The sequence below is a fragment of the Nomascus leucogenys genome, chromosome 23, assembly GCF_006542625.1.
Source record: "Nomascus leucogenys isolate Asia chromosome 23, Asia_NLE_v1, whole genome shotgun sequence".
Taxonomy (NCBI): Eukaryota; Metazoa; Chordata; class Mammalia; order Primates; family Hylobatidae; genus Nomascus; species Nomascus leucogenys.
In genome coordinates this window covers 23,349,044-23,367,890 of record NC_044403.1, presented here as the reverse complement: position 1 = coordinate 23,367,890, position 18,847 = coordinate 23,349,044, and the positions used below count along the sequence as shown (strand labels likewise).

Genomic DNA, 18,847 nt, shown 5'->3' with positions numbered 1-18,847 from the left:
ATTTACATGTGGCAATGTCAAGAAGAATTTTAAAGTAAGATTTACTAATGAATATTAGAAAACATACTCAAAAACAGTCCTCTCTACCCCCTCACTTTCACTTGCATTCTTGATCAAGAAATGAAATAAAAAATACTAAGACTATTGAGTCAAACTAATAAGACACAAATCTGGATGGACTTTGGAGACTCATTTCCATCCTACTTTTGGTAGCTTAGCTGAGGAGGAGATCAAATGGATTGAGTCAGTCTGCAGAGAGATAGCAAGGCTGATTATAGTTTTCCCGGCCTGCAAAGCTGTTTCCAGAGCCCTCAGTATACAGACCTTGGCCGTCAGTATACATACTCTCTGGTGTGGTTTCTGGGCCTCAAATCCCTTAATATATAGGTTGGTGCTAAAGTAATTTTGTAAACTTTTAATGGCAAAAACCACAATTACTTTTGCTTTTAATGGCAAAAACCAGAATTACTTTAGCACCAACCTATATATTGTTATTTAGAGAAACTAGGCATTCCCTACCTCTCTTAGGCAAACCTATAGCTATGTAACATGGCAACGGAATGACACTAACTGTCTCATTCTCCTTGGGAGTGCTCTCTGTGTGTTCAGTCTCCCAGTGAAGAGAACCCTTCTATCAGGACCTTCATCAGGATACAAAAGGAATATCTATGCCAGGCCACAGCTGCAGATTAGTGAGTGTCTGAGAACTGCATCTTTTCTGCTTGAAAGTTTTTTGCCAATAAATCCTACACTATGTCTGCACCACGTGGTGCTAGTTATTTGTGTTCTCTTGCATGACACTAGTAATGTTATCCAAACACAATTTCAAAAACTACTTTCTTCAGTTGGTAAATATATAGAAATTGAGAAAAAGGAAGAAATATGAGGAAGAAAGACGTTATCTGTTGCAACAGTTCAGTGTTCTTAACTGAAGCCACAAATGAGATTTGGCTCATTTGCAGACATATGGGTGATTGGTACAGTAGGTTTATAAACAGAAGTTTAAACTTGTAAGCTTAAGCTTCCGTTTATAAACAGAAGTTTAAAATTATAGGTCCTGTTTAACATTCAGCTGTGTTAACCCACTCTCATCTTTCTGTGGTTTTACACTTTGTCAAGATTTCTTTACATATTCATCAATGTCTGAAGAAGTTACTTATGCAGATCTTAAATTCCAGAACTCCAGTGAGACAGAAAAAATCCAAGAAATTGGCAAATTTGGGGAAAAAGGTAAGATTTTGAGTTATTGATGTGTTGTAAGTTTGTATAATAGAAGTGGTTACAGCCTTGCATCTTCAATATTAGTGATATAGCTATTATTCAACTTAAATCTTCAATTAAGTCTCTTATGTTTAAGCAAAGGAACCAAAAGTATATAAACAAAATGATTAGGAAAAAAGGGTTTTGTAAAAACACTTATCTGTGCATTGAATACTCAATCTTTTACATTTTTGAAGATTTTATTATCACACTCAATATAATTGGGACAGAATTTTTCAAATGATTGGGTTGTGTGAAGATTTTATTTCTTTATGAGATGAAGCCACGGAAAAAGAAATACGTTCAGGAAAGTCATGATTTCATATGTGTGTGTGTGTTTTTTTATAAGAAAATGCTTTGTGTCAGACAGTCAGAGAGACCTTTAAAGGATTTCATTTGACTATCTACCAAACTAGGCATAAATCACCCTAAAATTTCTCCTACTTCTTTTGGAGATTTTTTACTAACTTACTGAAAAATAAAATATGTTAAGTTAAATGAAATGAATCATTAAGGAATAAAGGAAGAAAAGAGGTAAAGAAATATCAGAAGACATAATATATTCATAATGTTCAAAACCACATTATATCAGGTAGCTTTGTATTTTTCAATTCAAATCAAAATCATGAAATAAGTGGGCCATTTGTGTTGACTTTCACTTAAACAAAACTACTCTTCATCTTACTCAGAATCCTATAGTTTTCCTATTATGTATGATTCTTACCTTCTGGCTCCTAGCCTTTTGGAATGAAATCTGCCCTAGCGAATCCATAGTTTAAATCAGTGTATTTGAGTTAAAAATAACTTAAACAGTGATAATGGAGAACACAAAGAAGGGTGATAGAAACAGAAAAATAAGGAGAGAAGAGTGCCAAAATTCTCATATATTATTTAAGTTGTTGTCCTCTCCCCTCTCCCCACACAGAATATAACATCTTTAATATTCTAGCATTGCTATAAACAGAAATTTCATTGTTACATCTTGGATCCATTTATGATGAGCATTGTAAATCTTGAGAAAGGGTAGCAGATTCATTCTGCTGGCTTCTTTTTTAATACTGAAATTTTTTTAGAAAGAAGAAGGGTCTAAGAATTTTACAATATTTTCTGTCTTTATTTCCTTGTTTATATTTCTTCTTTTATATGCTGAAAGAGAATGGGCATATCATGAGCCTAATATTACCAACAATTGCCCTTTACTTGTCCTCTCACACCCTTTCCCACCTCTTTTCTTGCCAATGCACCTTAAGTTCCCATCACAAGAATTCCTTGAATTCATGGAAATATCGAATCCATGTCTTCTTCATGTTCTTAATCTCATCTAATTTTCTCATTATCCAGCTTAGAATCTACATTATGTAATATAACATTGTATTATGTAATGTCTACTCTTAGTCTCTTACACTTCTGCTCTTTAATGTATGTTAATTTTTCCTTAAAAACTCCAGTCTGGCTAGGTGCAGTGGCTCATACCCATAGTCCTAGCACTTTGAGAGGCCAAGATGGGAGGATTATCTGAGGCCAGGAGTTTGAGACCAGCCTGGGGAAACTAGACAGATGCCATGTCTATAAAAAAATATTTTTTAAAATTAACTGGGCACCCATAGTCTCAGCTGCTTGGGAGGCTGAGGAAAGAGGATTACTTGAGCCCAGGAGTTGGAGGCTGTAGTAAGCTAAAATCAGGCGACTGTACTCCAGTCTGGGTGACACAGCAAGATCCTGCCTCAAACAAATCAAAACTAAACACAACAAAAACCCCAAAAACAAACAAATAAAAACAACTCCAGTTCTGGTTAAACCCGAATATCCACCCAGTCTGCCCCAGAGTTCAATATTGCTGGTGAAAAATACACAAATTTTCAACCCCAGTTACTCTCACCTTTCCTCTGGTGAGAAAAAAGCATCCGTCTACACTTTTTGTTTTTGTTATTTAAATTTCTATCCTACCATGTCCTTACTGATACTCTGCTTTCCTTCCAGATAGTATTTACGGTAAGTATGTACTTATGAAGGGACAGCTCCTCATTTTGCTCTGAATTTCAGTCCATGTGTCGTTTTCAAAGACAGACTTCTGTAATTTTTTCCTTTCTCTCCTGTGTCATTATTCTCTCTTCCTTCTCTGCTTTTCCTTTTTAGTGCACCAACATACTCTACTACTCACCAATATACTCTGCTCCTCCTTTTATAACAAAACACAATCCTTGCTTGACCACTACTTAAGCCTTTCCATTATTATTTAACTTCTTTCTTTCCTTTCACAACTCAACTTTTGAAAGCATTTTCTTTGGTCACTGACTCTCAGTTCTTCACCTCTCATTCTGTTCTCAACCAACTCTATTAGGATTCTGCCCCCTTGGTGCCATACAGACTGAGCTTTAGGTCACTGATGTCCTGCCTATTTCATCCCAATAGTCACATGTCTCTTCCATTACTTCACTTCCCTGCAGCATTGAAAAAGTTGAACAGTCCTCTAAACGCTTTCTTTGCACATCCCTCCTGACATATCCTCATGGCTTCTCTTGTCACCATGCCTGCCTCTCATCAGTCTTTGTTGACTCCTCCTCCTAGATGAAACTCTACAAGATGGAATACTCTGAAGCCCTGTCCTGAGTCCCGTTTTATTGCATCACTCAGTACACTCTTCTAATCTACCTCATTCAGTTGTTTGACTTTAAATAGAGTGACTCCCAAATATCTCTGTATGACCTTTCCCTGGATCTCAAGACTAGAAAATACACATGCCACATTCACATTTCCGTAAGGAGTTCTAATCTCATTTTTAAACTTAAAATGTCAAAAATAGTAATATTTATTTTTCTTCTAAAATTGTCTCTCTCTCCAGACAGCCTCGTCTCATTAAATACACATATAAATAAATATTTAAATACAATTTTTAAGTGTTTTCTCTGTGCCAGTTCTGTTCTAATTGCATTATAAATATTAAATCATTTAGTCTCTGATACTTTGCAGTCTTTCTCTCTCCCATTCTTTAACAATATTGAAACTCAGACACAGAGATGTTAAAAGGTGTTAAATAACTTTCCCAAGGTTTCACAAGCAATAAGCAGCAGAACCAGAATTCAAACCAAAACATACTGATATGGTTTGACTGTGTCCCCACCCAAATCTCATCTTGAATTGTAGCTCCCATAAGTCCCACATGTTGTAGGAGGGACATGGTGGGAGGTAATTGAATCATGGGAGTGGGTTTTCCCCATGCTGTTCTTGTGATAGTGAATAAGTCTCATGAGATCTGATGGTTTTATAAAGAGGAGTTTCCCTGCACAAGTTCTCTCTTGTCTGCAGCCATGTGAGATGTGCCTTTCACTTTCCACCATGAGTGTGAGGCCTCTCCAGCCACATGGAACCATGAGTCCATTAAACCTCTTTTTACTTATAAATTACCCAGTTGTGGGTACGTCTTTAACAGCAGTGTGAAAATGAACTAATGCAGTAAATTGGTACCAATAGAGTAGGGTGCTGCTGTAAAGATACCCAAAAATCTGAAAGAGACTTTGGGACTGGGCAACAGGCAGAGGTTGGAATACTTTGAAGGGCTCAGAAGAAGACCGAAAAATGTGGGACAGTTTGGCACTTCCTAGAGACTTCTTGAATGGCTTTGACAAAAATGGTGATAAGGCTGATGTGGTCTCAGATGGAGATGAGGAATTTGTTGGGCACTGGAGCAAAGGTGACTCTTGTTATGTTTTAGCAAAGTGACTGGCAGCATTTTGCTCCTGCCCTAGAAATTTGTGGAACTTTGAACTTGAGAGAGATGATTTAGGATATCTGGCAGAAGAAATTTCTAAGCAGGAAAGCATTCAAGATGTGACTTGGGTGCCATTAAAAGCATTCAGTTTTATAAGGGAAGCAGAGCATAAAAGTTCAGAAAATTTGTGGCTCGACAATGATAAAGAAAAGAAAATCTCATTTTCTGAGGAGAAAGTCAAGCCAGCTGAAGTGAGGAGCCAAATGATAATCACCAAGGCAATGGGGAAAATGACTCCAGGGCATATCAGAGGTCTTCACAGCAGCCCCTCCCATCACACGCCCAGAGGCCTAGGAGGAATAAATGGTTTTACAGACTGAGCCCAGGGTCCCTCTGCTGTGCACAGTCTAGGAACTTGCTGCTCCAGCCATGACTAAAAGAGGCTAAGGTACAGCTCAGGCTTCAGAGGGTGCAAACCCCAAGGCTTGGTAGCTTCCATGTGGTATAGAGCCTTTGAGTGCACAGAAGTCAAGAATTGGGTTTTGGGAACCTCTGTCTAGATTTCAGAGGATGTATGGAAATGCCTGGATGTCCAGGCAGAAGTTTGCTGCAGGCACAGGGTGCTCATGGGTAATCTCTGCTAGGACAGTGCAGAAGGGAAATGTGAGGTCAGAAGCTCCACACAGAGTCCCCACTGGGGTACTGTTCAGTGGAGCAGTGAGAAGTGGACCACTGTCCTCCAGCCCTCAGAATGGTAGATCCACTGACAGCATGCACTGTCCACTTGGAAAAGCTGCAGACACTCAACATCAGCCCATGAAAGCAGCCAGGAGGGAGACTGTATCTTGCAAAGCCACAGGAGCAGAGCTGCCCAAAGATGTGGGAGCCTACCTCTTGCATCAGCATGACCTGGATGTGAGATATGGAGCCAAAGGAGATGATTTTGGAGCTTTAAGATTTGACGCCCTTTGGACTTGCATGGGGCCTGTAGCCCCTTTGTTGTGGCCAATTTCTCCCATTTGGAATGACTATATTTATCCCATGCCTATACTCTTATTGTATCTAGGAAGTAACTAACTTGCTTTTGAATTTACTGGCTCATAGGTGGAAGGAACTTGCCTTGTCTCAGATGGACTGTGGACTTTTGAGTTAATGATGAAATGAGTTAAGTCTTTTGGGGACTATTGGGAAGGCATGATTGGTTTTGAAATGTGAGACATGAGATTTGGGAGAGGTTGGGGTGGAATGATATGGTTTGGCTGTGTCCCCACCCAAATCACATCTTGAATTATAGCTCCCACAATTTCCACATGTTGTTGGAGGGACCAGGTGGGAGGTAATTCAGTCATGTGATGGGGGTCTTTCTCATGCTGTTCTTGTGATAGTGAATAAGTGTCATGAGATCTGATGGTTTTATAAAGGGGAGTGTCCCTGCACAAGTTCTTTCTTCTCTTGTCTGCCACCACATGAGACGTGCTTTTCACCTTCCACCATGATTGTGAGGCCTCCCCAGCCACGTGAAACCGTGAGTCCATTAAACCTCTTTTTCCTTTTAAACTACACAATCTTGGGTATGTCTTATTAGCAATGTGAAAATGGACTAATTCACATGCTAATCCTAAAGATGGCGTTTTGCTTCTTATCACTATGAGATACTGCCTACAAATGTGCATATCTACCAACTTTCTCTAAAGAAAAATTTCAGAAATTTGTGCCATAGATTTTGGCTCAAAAATGTATACTTAATTTATCCATGGGTCATAAATTCCCTAGTGCTAGCTAATCAAACTTCTGTTCTCTTTCACATGTTATATTGTAACAGATTTCTTACTGATAAAACAACTCTGTTATTTTGCCCTCCTAGATTAAATTCTTCCAGTGGTTTCCCCAAAAATCTAACTTATTCTGGCTAGAAAAGGCTGTAAATAATGTCTCCTCCTTGTTATTTTAAAAACAAAACAAAAGAAAACAAATAAAACCTTCTTTAACATCATTTTTCACATTGGCCACAATTCTTCTGCCCTTCTGAATATATTCTGTTTTTCAAATAGAAATCTTTTCCTTAAATTATTGTCTTTGAACTTCATGTAATTGCTACCTGTAATGTTCTTCCTACTGATTTTGCATGCTGGTTCCTATTGTTCATAAGATTTGAACTGCCTGCTCTCTATAACAGCTTAGTTTCAAATCTCTGCACAACCTAGCCAAATTTGAGATCTTTTCTCCCTTTCTTTCCCTTTCTCCCTGTCTCACTTATGTATCTATTTATCTATTTCCTCCTACAATTAAAATTTGTACCTATGAAAACAGGAACTTTTACATCTTGCTCACTTTGATATTTTTAGCACCCAGGATAATGTCTAATAAATACAAAGCACTCAAAAGATAACTTTTGAATAACTGAACTTTTTAATAATTGAATAAGTTCATTGAATAAACTTTTGAATAATTGAATACATATATAAATAAGAAAATAATTTTAAGAAAGCACTTGCATTTATAGTTCTAATCTTAGATAAAATCTTGAACATGTAGTTCTTTCAGCAGTATTTTCTAAAGTCTACAGAAGTTAAGTTTTACTATTTATTAGTAATTCTCTCTGGATTTCACAATATTATTGCACCATCAACTATGAGATGTAAGACATAGCTCAGAAGTATAGTAAGATTCTTATGGTATCCCTGAATTGGATTTTCTTGAAATATCTAGCTAGTCTTTACCTAATGTGTAATAGCTTTATACATAATGATGATTTAAATAACATAGTCACGATAATAATTAACTCATAAAGTTTATAATTCCTTTTTTTTTAATAGAGAAATGGTCCATTCTGGGCTTCAGTATTCACTAAAAAGGAAGTATTCAATAAAAGTTTCTTGCAAAAAAACATGAAAAATATTTTGAAAAATTGCAATAAAAATGGTGTAGATCTGGACTGACTAAGATCAAAAGCTAATGGGAGGACACCCAAAGACATTACAAAGAGACAGCCTATCTTGTTTGTTCTGCAGCTGAATTCTCATAATTACCTAGGGGGATACATAAACAACCGAAAATGTTTTTCTTGACATGCCACAATTGTCTACTCAAGCAAAGACTACTCCTATTGGCTTCTCTGTTAATTTCCAGCTACTCACTTTTCCCAAATTTGTACAAACAAAATACACTATATCTAGGTTGATTGGTTTTCTCCATTCTCTGTTATAAATTGTTTTTGCTTATCTGTTTTTTAAAATCGGTCTACCAGTTAACAGCTTCTCTTGCCAGAATCAATTTACATACAAAACAAGTGATTTTGATTTATTCTTGACATATTCTTCAAAAATATTTTTTGACTATTCTTCAATGGCTAGCAAATCCATTTCTTTCCAATAGGCATATTAGGAAATAAAGGTAAAATGAATGAATGAATGAGTAAATAATTCAAATGAAAGTTACACCATTTTTAGGCCTCTCTGTTAATTTTGCTTTTCACAGCACCTCCAGCTCCCTCCCGTGTATGGCGTCCAGCAGCCTTGTTTCTGACTCTTCTGTGCCTTCTGATGCTCATTGGATTGGGAGTCTTGGCAAGCGTGTGTATGTACTGCTTCTGTTTTGGTCAAAAGAGAAAGTATCTAGAATTTCAAATATTTAACAACAAAAGTTTATTCCTTGAGTGGAAGATTTATTATAATGACAGGTGATAGGCCCACAAGGAGGACTTACAATGTGGAACTTAGTCTCTTTCCCTCACTCCTGTAGAGTAATTGCTTTCCCTACCCCTTTAATCTTTATACTACTTCTGCAAATGATAAAGGTTGATGGCTCTATTGTGAATTTTTTGTCATTTTTTTAATGTGGAGTTCGCATAACTTTGAAGATAGAAATGAAAAAAATCAACAAACTACAAAACATCAGTGAAGAGCTCCAGAGAAATGTTTCTCTGCAACTGATGAGTAACATGAATAGCTCCAACAAGATCAGGAACCTCTCCACCACACTGCAAATAGTAGCCACCAAATTATGTCGTGAGCTATATAGCAAAGAGCAAGGTAATCCTGTATTCTCTTGGAGTTATTTTTTGGACAATAAACTGAAGCACTGAGTCTCTTAAGAATCATTTTATAATTAGCTAGCAGCCTTTCCCTAGGGAGTCATAATTTGGGGGAAAGAATTACATGTGGTTGATGGAGAATTCATTGATATTTCCATGCAGTTAGAAGAAAAACAGAAAAAGTAATAATAACAATAGGCCCCAAAATTATCAAGAGATAATGGTTACATAATAGAATGTTAGACAAGTCAGTTTCTCTAATCTGTCACGTACTATAATTATTCTGGGCACTGAAGTTAATAGAAGATAGGGAGGAAGTGACACCTCTTTACAGGTGACTTCATTCTTAAATTTCAGTGATTGATAACAAAGTCCATAGAAAAAAATAAACTGAGACTTCACCTTTGGGATCAGGGGGAATTGGTCTTCTAGTGTCTCCATAAGTTTCTATAGTCATGGTTGCTAAAACATACTCCTTTTGCTCCTGAGAAACCTCAAAGTTTCAACATTTCAACTTTTCAACAAAGTTCTTCAACAGAGAACAAAAATTAAAGAAGGTAAGATTGGTATAGATAGGTGGGGTTAATTATTACTATACAGAATGTTTCCAGTAATTAGTTTTTATTGTCTTTAAAGAATATAAAAAATAACAAAGAGGAATTGATATAGGAAGATACACTTGACTCCAAGTGCTTAATTTGAAATTTTTTTGTTCAAGTTATGTGTCTGACACATTATGGCGGTATATAAGGAACTAGAATACAGGATTCACTTACTTCCCCTTCGATGTAAAAAGAAGAAACAGCATGTAATGCCAGCTACTTGGGTGGCTGAGGCAGGAGAGTCGCTTGAATCCAGGAGGTGGAGGCTGCAGTGAGCTGAGATCACGCCACTGCACTCCAGTGTGGGCAACAGAGCAAGACTCTGTCAAAAAAAAAAAGGGAAAGAGAGAAAGAAAAAGAAAGAAGAATAAACAGCAAATGTGGTCAATGTCACACAGAGAGGAAAGGAAATAATAAGAATTATTATGACTATCAACAAAACCCAAATAAAACTATGTTCTTCTTCCAGAGCACAAATGTAAGCCTTGTCCAAGGAGATGGATTTGGCATAAGGACAGCTGTTACTTCCTCAGTGATGATGTCCAAACATGGCAGGAGAGTAAAATGGCCTGTGCTGCTCAGAATGCCAGCCTGTTGAAGATAAACAATAGAAATGCATTGGTAAAGCCCAGGTGTTTCTACCATCATGGGATAGAGAGGGGTGTGGCATGTTGGGGAAGACTTCAATCAACCCACTCGTGATTCTGGTTTATTTCGGTTGGGGTGTGAAGTGGCTGAAACTTTGTACGCTTATCTCAAGACATCATAGGCAAGGTAAAACATACAAGTTTAGGACCTTAGCATAAGAGGAATATTACTAGCTGACAGGTAGATGAGTATTACAGGGCACCCAGAATCTATAGGTCTGTAAGCATTTCCAAATTAGAATCTAGAATCAAATCTCAGAACATAATTTATAAACATTTATCTAAAAACAGAGGATACAGAGATTATTCCTCAGGGTTAGCAATTCCATAAGAACTACACAGGAGAATATGTTTTGTTTCTACCATTTTGTATTTTTTAATTCACTAAGAGAAATAGGCAAGTTATAGTAGGTTAGCATAAAATATGTACAAACAAGAACTGAAGTAAGATGGCACAGGCAAGTGTCAAACAGATATGTTGCACTGAGTCCTTGAATCCCAGGAAAAATGTGTTTTCTAATAACTTTATTGATTTATTCATTTTCTTAGTTTTCCATGTCTAAATAATGTTTCCATGTTACACTTATTACATAGCATTTTTAGTCTCTCAAATAGTAATCATATATTTTTAACCAAATTACATTTTCTAAAAGTCTCTGCTTCCCCACAATAAGAAACTTTCATCATCCTTTATAGAAGAGAGAGAAATCAACCCACAATCTCTTCCTCATCAGATCATTCTCAAGTGACCCATTCACAGTTACTTACTCTAGAAAAAATTTTTAAAGGCTGGAATAAGAAAAAAAACCTGTTATTTGGCTACAAAATTCTGGACTGGTTCTGAATTCTGTTCTGTAACCACTCACATCTGAGTGTGTGGCATTTTTTTCCTACTCTTTCTGTTTCTGTTAACTCTTGTTTATAGCCATTACCCACCTCCTTTGGCCCTGGACACAATATTTACTGCTCAAATTTTTTAATACTGAACTTGTCATTGTGAACTTTTCATTGACTGTAAATTAAGGTTATACATGGATTAGTAGGGCCTCTCTTCTTGTGAGACCAGCAATGATATTGTTAAAAATATTGAAATTTTGTAGTAAGGAGTACTTTCTTTCAATTTCTTATAATGACATTTAATAGTGGTAGTGCAATGTCCAGTATGTTACCTTAAAACAGCAATTTGTAAGAAATTACATTATAATGTAAAATACAAAAGTAGGAGACTGTTTCTTAAACAGATCATCTGTATTTCCTGTAGGAATTTATAAAATCCCAGAGTAGATCACGTGACTATTGGCTGGGATTATCTCCTGAAAGAGATTACATTTCTGCTGAGAGCGTGGATAATATAATCAACTCCTCTGCCTGGTAAGTGTCTATTCTTGTTAAAATTTTATAGTTGGGTTTGAGTAGAGGTATTTTCCTTAAGAGCACTGTAGATTTAAATTAAAACCAGCTTTAATTGAAATTACATCCTAAAAGAACCCTTTTCTATCATGCTTCTTTGATGTATTTTCTAATACATAAAGTTACCATAAATGTCTTCTCATAATTTTGACAAGTAACTAACAAAATTACAGCAGCCAAATTATGGAGAACTCTGTAAATAATGTTATCTAAGAAAAACTGTGGAAGCCCAGAAAAGTCACTGGACTAACAAATACTTAATATTGTGCTAAGTTCTAGGGTTCATAGATGAATGAAATATTGATTCATCATTAAAGTTACTTAACCATCAATTGTATGTGCAGGCTGATTGAATTATGCTAGAGATAAAGAGAATATAGTGTGATAAATGCTTCAGTAAGAATACACAGACTAACAAAACATAAATTTTAGCAATGATACTTTTGTTATCAATGACACTTGAAATGGGCATTTAAAAAAAGTTTATGGATTTAGGGGGTACAATTGCAATTTTGTTATATAAATATATTGCATAATGATGAAGTCTGTATTTTCAGTGTAACCATTACCTGGATAGTGTACACTGTACCCAATAGGTAATTTCTCATTCTTTATTTTCTTCCCACCCTCCTACTTTTTGGAGTCTGCAATGTCTATTATTCCACTTTTTGTGTGTATGTGTACATATTAGTTAGCTCCAGTTAAGTAAGAATATGCAGTATTTAAGTTTATCTTCCTGAGTTATTTCACTTAAGAGAATGGTCTCCAGCTCTATCCATTTTGCTGCAAAGTCATGATTTCCTTCTTTTTTATACTTGAGTAGTATTCCTGGTGTATATACCCTAAAAGAAAACACGGTTTCATGTTTTCTTATACAATAATCCATTGATGGACACTTAGGACAATTCCATGGCTTTGCTATTGCAAACAGTTCTACAACAAACATTTGAGTGTAGGTGTCTTTTTTTTAATATAATAATTCCTTTTCCTTTGGTTAGATACCCAATAGTGGAGTTGCTTCATCAAATGGTAATTCTGTTTTTAGTTCTTTGAAAAATTGCCATAGAGTTTACACTAACTTCCATTCTGAAATGAGCATTTTTGAATGAAAAATTTAAAGACTGGTTTAGAAGAGCATTTCAGGTCAAAGAATATACACTTTGGCTTAACATATCACATATATAGGATACATAAAATAATTTGTGTAGCAAATGAGGAATGTGGTTGTAAATATACTATTTTAAGTGGCTTTATATGTTGTGTTCTGCTTATAATGGGAAAAAAATAAAGTCTTTACATATAAATAGTGGCAAATTCCATTTGTATTTTTTAATCTCTGAAATTTGGGAAGCAGAAAATATCAGATGAAGAAAGAAACCAGAGTCTCAACCTGCTGGACACTATTGGAAGTCCATCATTTAACACATGTTTTTAGTATATATTTTTAGCAGGAGACAGCTCTGAGTGACTGTGTTGAGGTGCCACCACAAGTGAGTTTAGGCACTCAGATCCCTGCATACTCATCACATTGGGCCATAATGGCAAATAGAATTTTTGTTTTATTTTGTTGTGTTTGTTTGCTTTTTCCTTCAGATAGAAATAGTAAGTGTAGGAGTGTGGGTCAGAAAGACAAGGCAGCCCTACCTCTGGTGGTTGGCAATGATAGGATACAATGGGAGATAAGCTATCTACAAATGGAGTGGAGAAGGATATATATTTTAAAGGCCTAATTTGTAGTGAAAGACTAGAGACAAAGGTAATGTGTGTGTCAGGAGAGAGTACAGATGGAATCTTGTTTTGAAAATGTAGAATATGTATGTGTTTGTAATTATTGCAAATGGAATGGTAATCTATAATGGAATGGAAAACATTGTAGATATTTTCAATTACCAAAAAGAAAACTGAAAAAGTATATAATAATTGTATGTATGATATATATGTGTGTGTGTATATATGTATGTATATATATCTCTTCACTTTTTAACTCTGTGTTGTTTTGGGGTTTGTTTCTGAAAGGGGGCTGTAATAAATGACATCTGTGCTATGTCACCACAAATAAATCTCATTCTTAAACATTTAATTGATGAACTTATTTACTGGTTGATATCATTATTTTTTTACCCAAGTATTGATGCTAAATTAATCTAAAAGATAATATTTTTAATTTATAAATTTGTTTTTAATGCATAGTCCCTGATCACTAATCTAGTATTTATGTGCTGGTCATTAGAACTTCAGAGTAAAATCTTTTGCAAGTGTCACTTGGAGATGATGTTGAACTTAAGGTGTCATATACCTCAGGTGAATTCCTGACTTTGATGATTATAAAAAGCACTTGAGGGAGAAAGGGTCCAAGACTTACTACTGGGCCAGTTAGACTAGAGAATCTTATGGAATGGTATTATTCCAAATTATATTATATATGAAGGGGCTGGGGTGCTAAGTCTGTAAGCGAAGTACAGCAAATATCAGATGTTAGAAAGTGGAAAAAGCAGGGAGAAATGAAGCAGTATTTGACATTGCATATGTGGCAACATGAACAATTAACTCGGACATTCTTGATACTCTGAACATTAAATTAGATTTAGTTTAAACAATGCAGAGTCTAGGGCAATAATATCATGTTGGAAGTGCAATTTTTTTTTCTGTGAATATGTTTCAAATATTTGACTTGCCAAGTGTAATTCTTTACTTTCTCTTTCAGGGTTATAAGAAACGCACCTGACTTAAATAACATGTATTGTGGATATATAAATTTTTCATATGTTCAATATTATTACTGCACTTATAAAAAAAGAATGATATGTGAGAAGATGGCCAATCCAGTGCAGCTTGATTTTATACATTTTAGGGAGGCATGAGGCATCAATCAAATACATTTAAGAAGTGTAGGGGGTGGGGGTTCTAGGCTATAGGTAAATTTAAATATTTTCTGGTTGATAATTGGTTGAGTTTGTCTGAAGACCTGGGATTTTATCATGCAGATGAAACATCCAGGTAGCAAGCTTCAGAGAGAATAGATTGTGAATGTTAATGCTGGAGAGGTATAATGAAGCATGTCCCACCTCCCACTTCCCATCATGGCCTGAACCCTGGAGGAAGAGGAAGTCCATTCGATGGTTGTGGGGGGCCTTCGAATTTTCATTTTCATTTACATTCTTTCCCTTCTGGCCAAGATTTGCCAGAGGCAACATCAAAAACCAGCCAATTTTAATTTTGTCCCATAGCGTTGACAGGGTGGCATGGCTCCCCATCTTGGGTCCATCCTATACTTCCGTGGGACTCCCTATGGCTGAAGGCCTTATGAGTCAAAAGACTTATAGCCAATTGATTGTACTAGCTCAGATAAGAATGGATGTGGACATGCACTTATTACCTCTTAAAATTATTATTTTAAGTAAAAGCCAATAAACAAAAATGTAAAGGCAAGTTACGAGACTGACTTATTTTTAACTTCTGTGTGTTGAGCTACTGTAAGCTTGGCTTTTGTTAAAGACATACAGCAATTAGCTATGCAAACGTAAGCATTGTTCTGAAAAGAAATATATATATATAGATGTTTATCTTCATAACTCATAACCAGGAGTATTATACCCAAGAGGCTTTGTTACGAGGTATTTTTTATCCTGTTAGTAAATATTTTCCTGTAATTCTATAATAAGCAAAAAAATTTTCATGGTTGGGGTAGATGCAAAAATGACACATAATCATTTAGAAAGCAACTAAACTTGTTTTACCAGCTGTTTAGGCATTTTTGTACCCCTCCTTGGTTTGGAGGTTTGACCTTGACCTAATTTTGTTCTTTAAAACCAGTCCTTACAATCTTATGCCCCTTTCTCTTCTGTGACAGTAGCTGGGCCTAGAGGGAAGGGTGCTTGTATAGTTTTTGCAGCAGAGCATTCTCAGTGAAATACAGATCCTGGCTCAGTGGGATGCCAAAATGAGGGAGAGCCACATCTCTGATCTTCAAAATATCATGATTTGGGTTTTCTTGGAAGTAAAACAAGAAGAGATAAATAACATTTATAGTTTGATAATTAGAAGAGTAATTTGTGTGTCAGAACAGAAAAAGGAACCTATTCCATTAGGGTACCAACTAAAAATAGGAAGAAAAATTATTATCTGGTACTCGCTAGTGGATTACTGTAGCCAAAAAATAATATTTCAGTCTCCACTCAAAAAAAAAAAAAAAAAAAAGGTTAGGGCTGAAATTGAGTATTAAATGTTTTCCTTTGAAGCAATTCCTTTAGCCCCCCCTTTTTTTCTATTAAAGAGAAATTATAGCAAGACCAATTTGTGTGCAAAATAAGTTTTAGGCTTATTATACTTGGCCTGGTAATTTTCCATAAAATGCAGCAAGGGTTGGGTATGGTGGCTTATGCCTGTAATCCCAGCACGTTGGGAGGCCAAGGCAGGTGGATTGCCTGAGGTCAGGAGTTCAAGACCAGCCTGGCTAACATGGTGAAATCCCGTTTCTACTAAAAATACAAAAATCAGCCGGGCGTGGTGACACACGCCTACAGTTCCAGCTACTCAGGAGGCTGAGGCAGAAGAATCGCTTGAACCCAGGAGGCAAAGGTGCCAGTGAGGTGAGATCGCACCACTGCACTCCAGCCTGGGTGACAGAGCAAGACTCCATCTCCAAAAAAAAAATTAATTAATTAATTAAAAATGCAGCAAGAATTGATTGGCCATATAGGCTTCTTTAGGTTGACCTTGACTGAACTTTACCTAAAAATATGCTATTTTAGTTAAAGTCTTAGTAAAATAACCAGTGTCTCAAATTCTGTTTTAAAAGATGCTTTTTGAATTTATGCAAATAACTATACTGTCATAAAATCACAATCCAAATTTTAGAACTCAAACAGAAATATAAATTTGCTTACAAAAACATACTTCACTCAAATAACTCAAAAGAAAAAGATTTTATTGACCCTGCTTTAACCAGAGCAGGAGCTTTCAAACAATGTTTGTTTATTTGGGAAATGCCATTTACAAGCCAACAGCTCATGAAAGCTGTCTATCAGGCATGGCAGAATCTAGGAAAGAGGCCCCCTACTTATCAGTATTTTCTCCTAATATCCTCAGGTAGCAAGATTCTATGTAAATCATTTTTATTTTTTTATGGGACTCTTTTGGGCACCATCGTTTTTATTAGCATAGGGGTAGCTTCAGTTAAAATTCCATAGCAAGGCAGTAAATGCCTCTCAGGTGGAAATTCTCAATTCGATATTGTCATTGGGAAGTATTTACAGTTTTTTGCCATCAGCCCCAATAAATGTGCCACAAATGGCTATAAAGTGGAGTATTTGTCCTGACTAGCACTCTAGCTTCTACCCAATACTTTGTGGGCTCAGGCAATTTTACTAGTTCCCATTCAGCATGTTCAATTAACATTTACTAAAAGAGCAGATTTATATGCCTTCAGCTTTACAGTACTAGAAAGGGGAAACGTCTCTCAGTCTGATGTAGTATGCATTTTCAAATGACATTTAGGTAAAGGGCTTACAACTACCTTCGATAAAGTTTGTTTAAACATCTTAAATTTTATAATTCTATTAACCTCTATGTTTTTGTTTGTTTTTTTTTGTTTTGTTTTATTCTTAGCCCCAGATCATTTTACCTTTTCTTTCTTTTATTTATTTATTTTTTTTGAGACAGAGTCTTGCTCTTGTCACCCAGGCTGGAGTGCAGTGGCGTGATCTCGGCTCACAGCAACTTCCGCCTCCTTGGTTCAAGCGATTCTCCTGCCTCAGCCTCCCAAGTAGCTGAGATTACAGGTGCCCACCATCACACCTGGCTAATTTTTGTATTTTTAGTAGAGATGGGGTTTCACCATGTTGCCCAGGCTGGTCTTGAACTCCTGACCTGAGGTGATCCACCAGCCTTGGCCTCCCAAAGTGCTTGGATTACAGGTGTGAGCCACTGTGCCAAGCCTATTTTATCTTTTCTGGTGAAAAAGGTTTTGGGTTTCCAGCAGGGAGTTGCATCTATAAGACCTATAAGGAACAGCAAATTTGATAAGGCTTCTTAAACAGTCCTATGATTCTGTGGGAGGGGCACCAATGTAAAAGGGGATCCCTGAACCCCAAAATTTACCTTGACCTGGGTAATAGGTATATTTGCTGAGAGGATAACCCAGTTATCATAAAACCAGTCCAACATGGTTTTCATGTGAAGCATATTAACTTCTTCACCTGGGGTGCTTAACTTGGTATTTTATAGGGAGAGTTGGGCAATCACTGCTGATATGGTTTGGCTGTGTCCCCACCCAAATCTCATTTTGAATTGTAGCGCTCATAATTACCACGTGTTGTGGGAGGGACCTGGTGGGAGATAATTGAATCAGGAGGGCAATTTTCCCCCATACTGTTCTCATACTAGTGAATATGTCTCATGAAATCTGATGGTTTTACAAGGGCAAACTACTTTCACTTGGTTCTCATTCTCTCTCTTTCTTGCTGCAATGTGCAACGTGAGTTTTGCCTTCCCCCATGATTGTGGGACCTCCCTAGCCACATGGAACTGTGAGTCCATTAAACCTCTTTTTCTTTATAAATTACCCAGTCTTGGGTATGTCTTTATTAGTAGCATGAAAATGAACTAATACAATAAATTGGTACCAGTAGAGTGGGGCAGTGCTTGTAAAGATACCCAAAAATGTGGAACCAACTTTGGAACTGGGTAGCAGGCAGAGGTTGGAACAGTTTGGAGGGTCCAGAAGAAGACAGGAAAATGTGGGACAGTTTGGAACTTCATAGAGATTTGTTGAATGGCTTTGACCACAATGCTGATAATGATATGGACAATGAAATCCAGGCTGAGATGGTCTCAGATGAAGATGAGGAACTGCAGTTAGGAACTGCAGTAAAGGTGACTCTTGCTATGTTTTAGGAAAGAGACTAGCAATATTTTGCCCCTGCCCTAGAGATTTGTGGAACTTTGAACTTGAAGGAGATAATTTAGGGTATCTGGCAGAAGAAATTTCTTTTTTTTTTTTTTTTTTTTTTTTTTTTGAGACGGAGCCTCCCTCTGTCGCCCAGGCTGGAGTGCAGTGGTGCGATCTCGGCTCACCGCAAGCTCCACTTCCCGGTTTCACGCCATTCTCCTGCCTCAGCCTCCCAAGTAGCTGGGACTATAGGCGCCCGCCACCGCGCCTGGCTAATTTTTTGTATTTTTAGTAGAG

At 36.7% G+C, this 18,847-nt stretch overlaps 1 protein-coding gene across 3 annotated transcripts; it reads left to right on the top strand.

Annotated features, from left to right (window-relative positions):
- The first annotated feature begins 949 nt into the window (after positions 1-949).
- CLEC12A (C-type lectin domain family 12 member A) lies at positions 950-15,090 on the top strand. Of its 3 annotated transcripts, none has more exons than XM_003265469.3 (6): positions 950-1,230; positions 8,447-8,545; positions 8,812-9,000; positions 10,074-10,225; positions 11,513-11,622; positions 14,366-15,090. In XM_003265469.3, exons 1-6 carry the CDS (start codon positions 1,140-1,142, stop codon positions 14,520-14,522), a joined length of 798 nt encoding a protein of 265 aa, XP_003265517.2. In that variant the 5' UTR covers positions 950-1,139; the 3' UTR covers positions 14,523-15,090. The 3 variants fall into 3 exon arrangements, with proteins under 3 accessions (XP_003265517.2, XP_004092173.2, XP_003265518.2); XM_004092125.2 differs by lacking the exon at positions 14,366-15,090 and adding an exon at positions 13,016-13,753; XM_003265470.3 differs by lacking the exon at positions 8,447-8,545.
- The last annotated feature ends 3,757 nt before the right edge of the window (positions 15,091-18,847 follow it).

Bases quoted from the DNA above. Each gene is read 5' to 3' on its own strand.
- CLEC12A (XM_003265469.3), top strand. From the start codon at position 1,140: ATGTCTGAAGAAGTTACTTATGCAGATCTTAAATTCCAGAACTCCAGT. The intron at 10,226-11,512 runs GTAAAGCCCAGG...TATTTCCTGTAG, and splicing joins TAAACAATAGAAATGCATTG to GAATTTATAAAATCCCAGAG. The intron at 11,623-14,365 runs GTAAGTGTCTAT...TTTCTCTTTCAG, and splicing joins ATAATCAACTCCTCTGCCTG to GGTTATAAGAAACGCACCTG.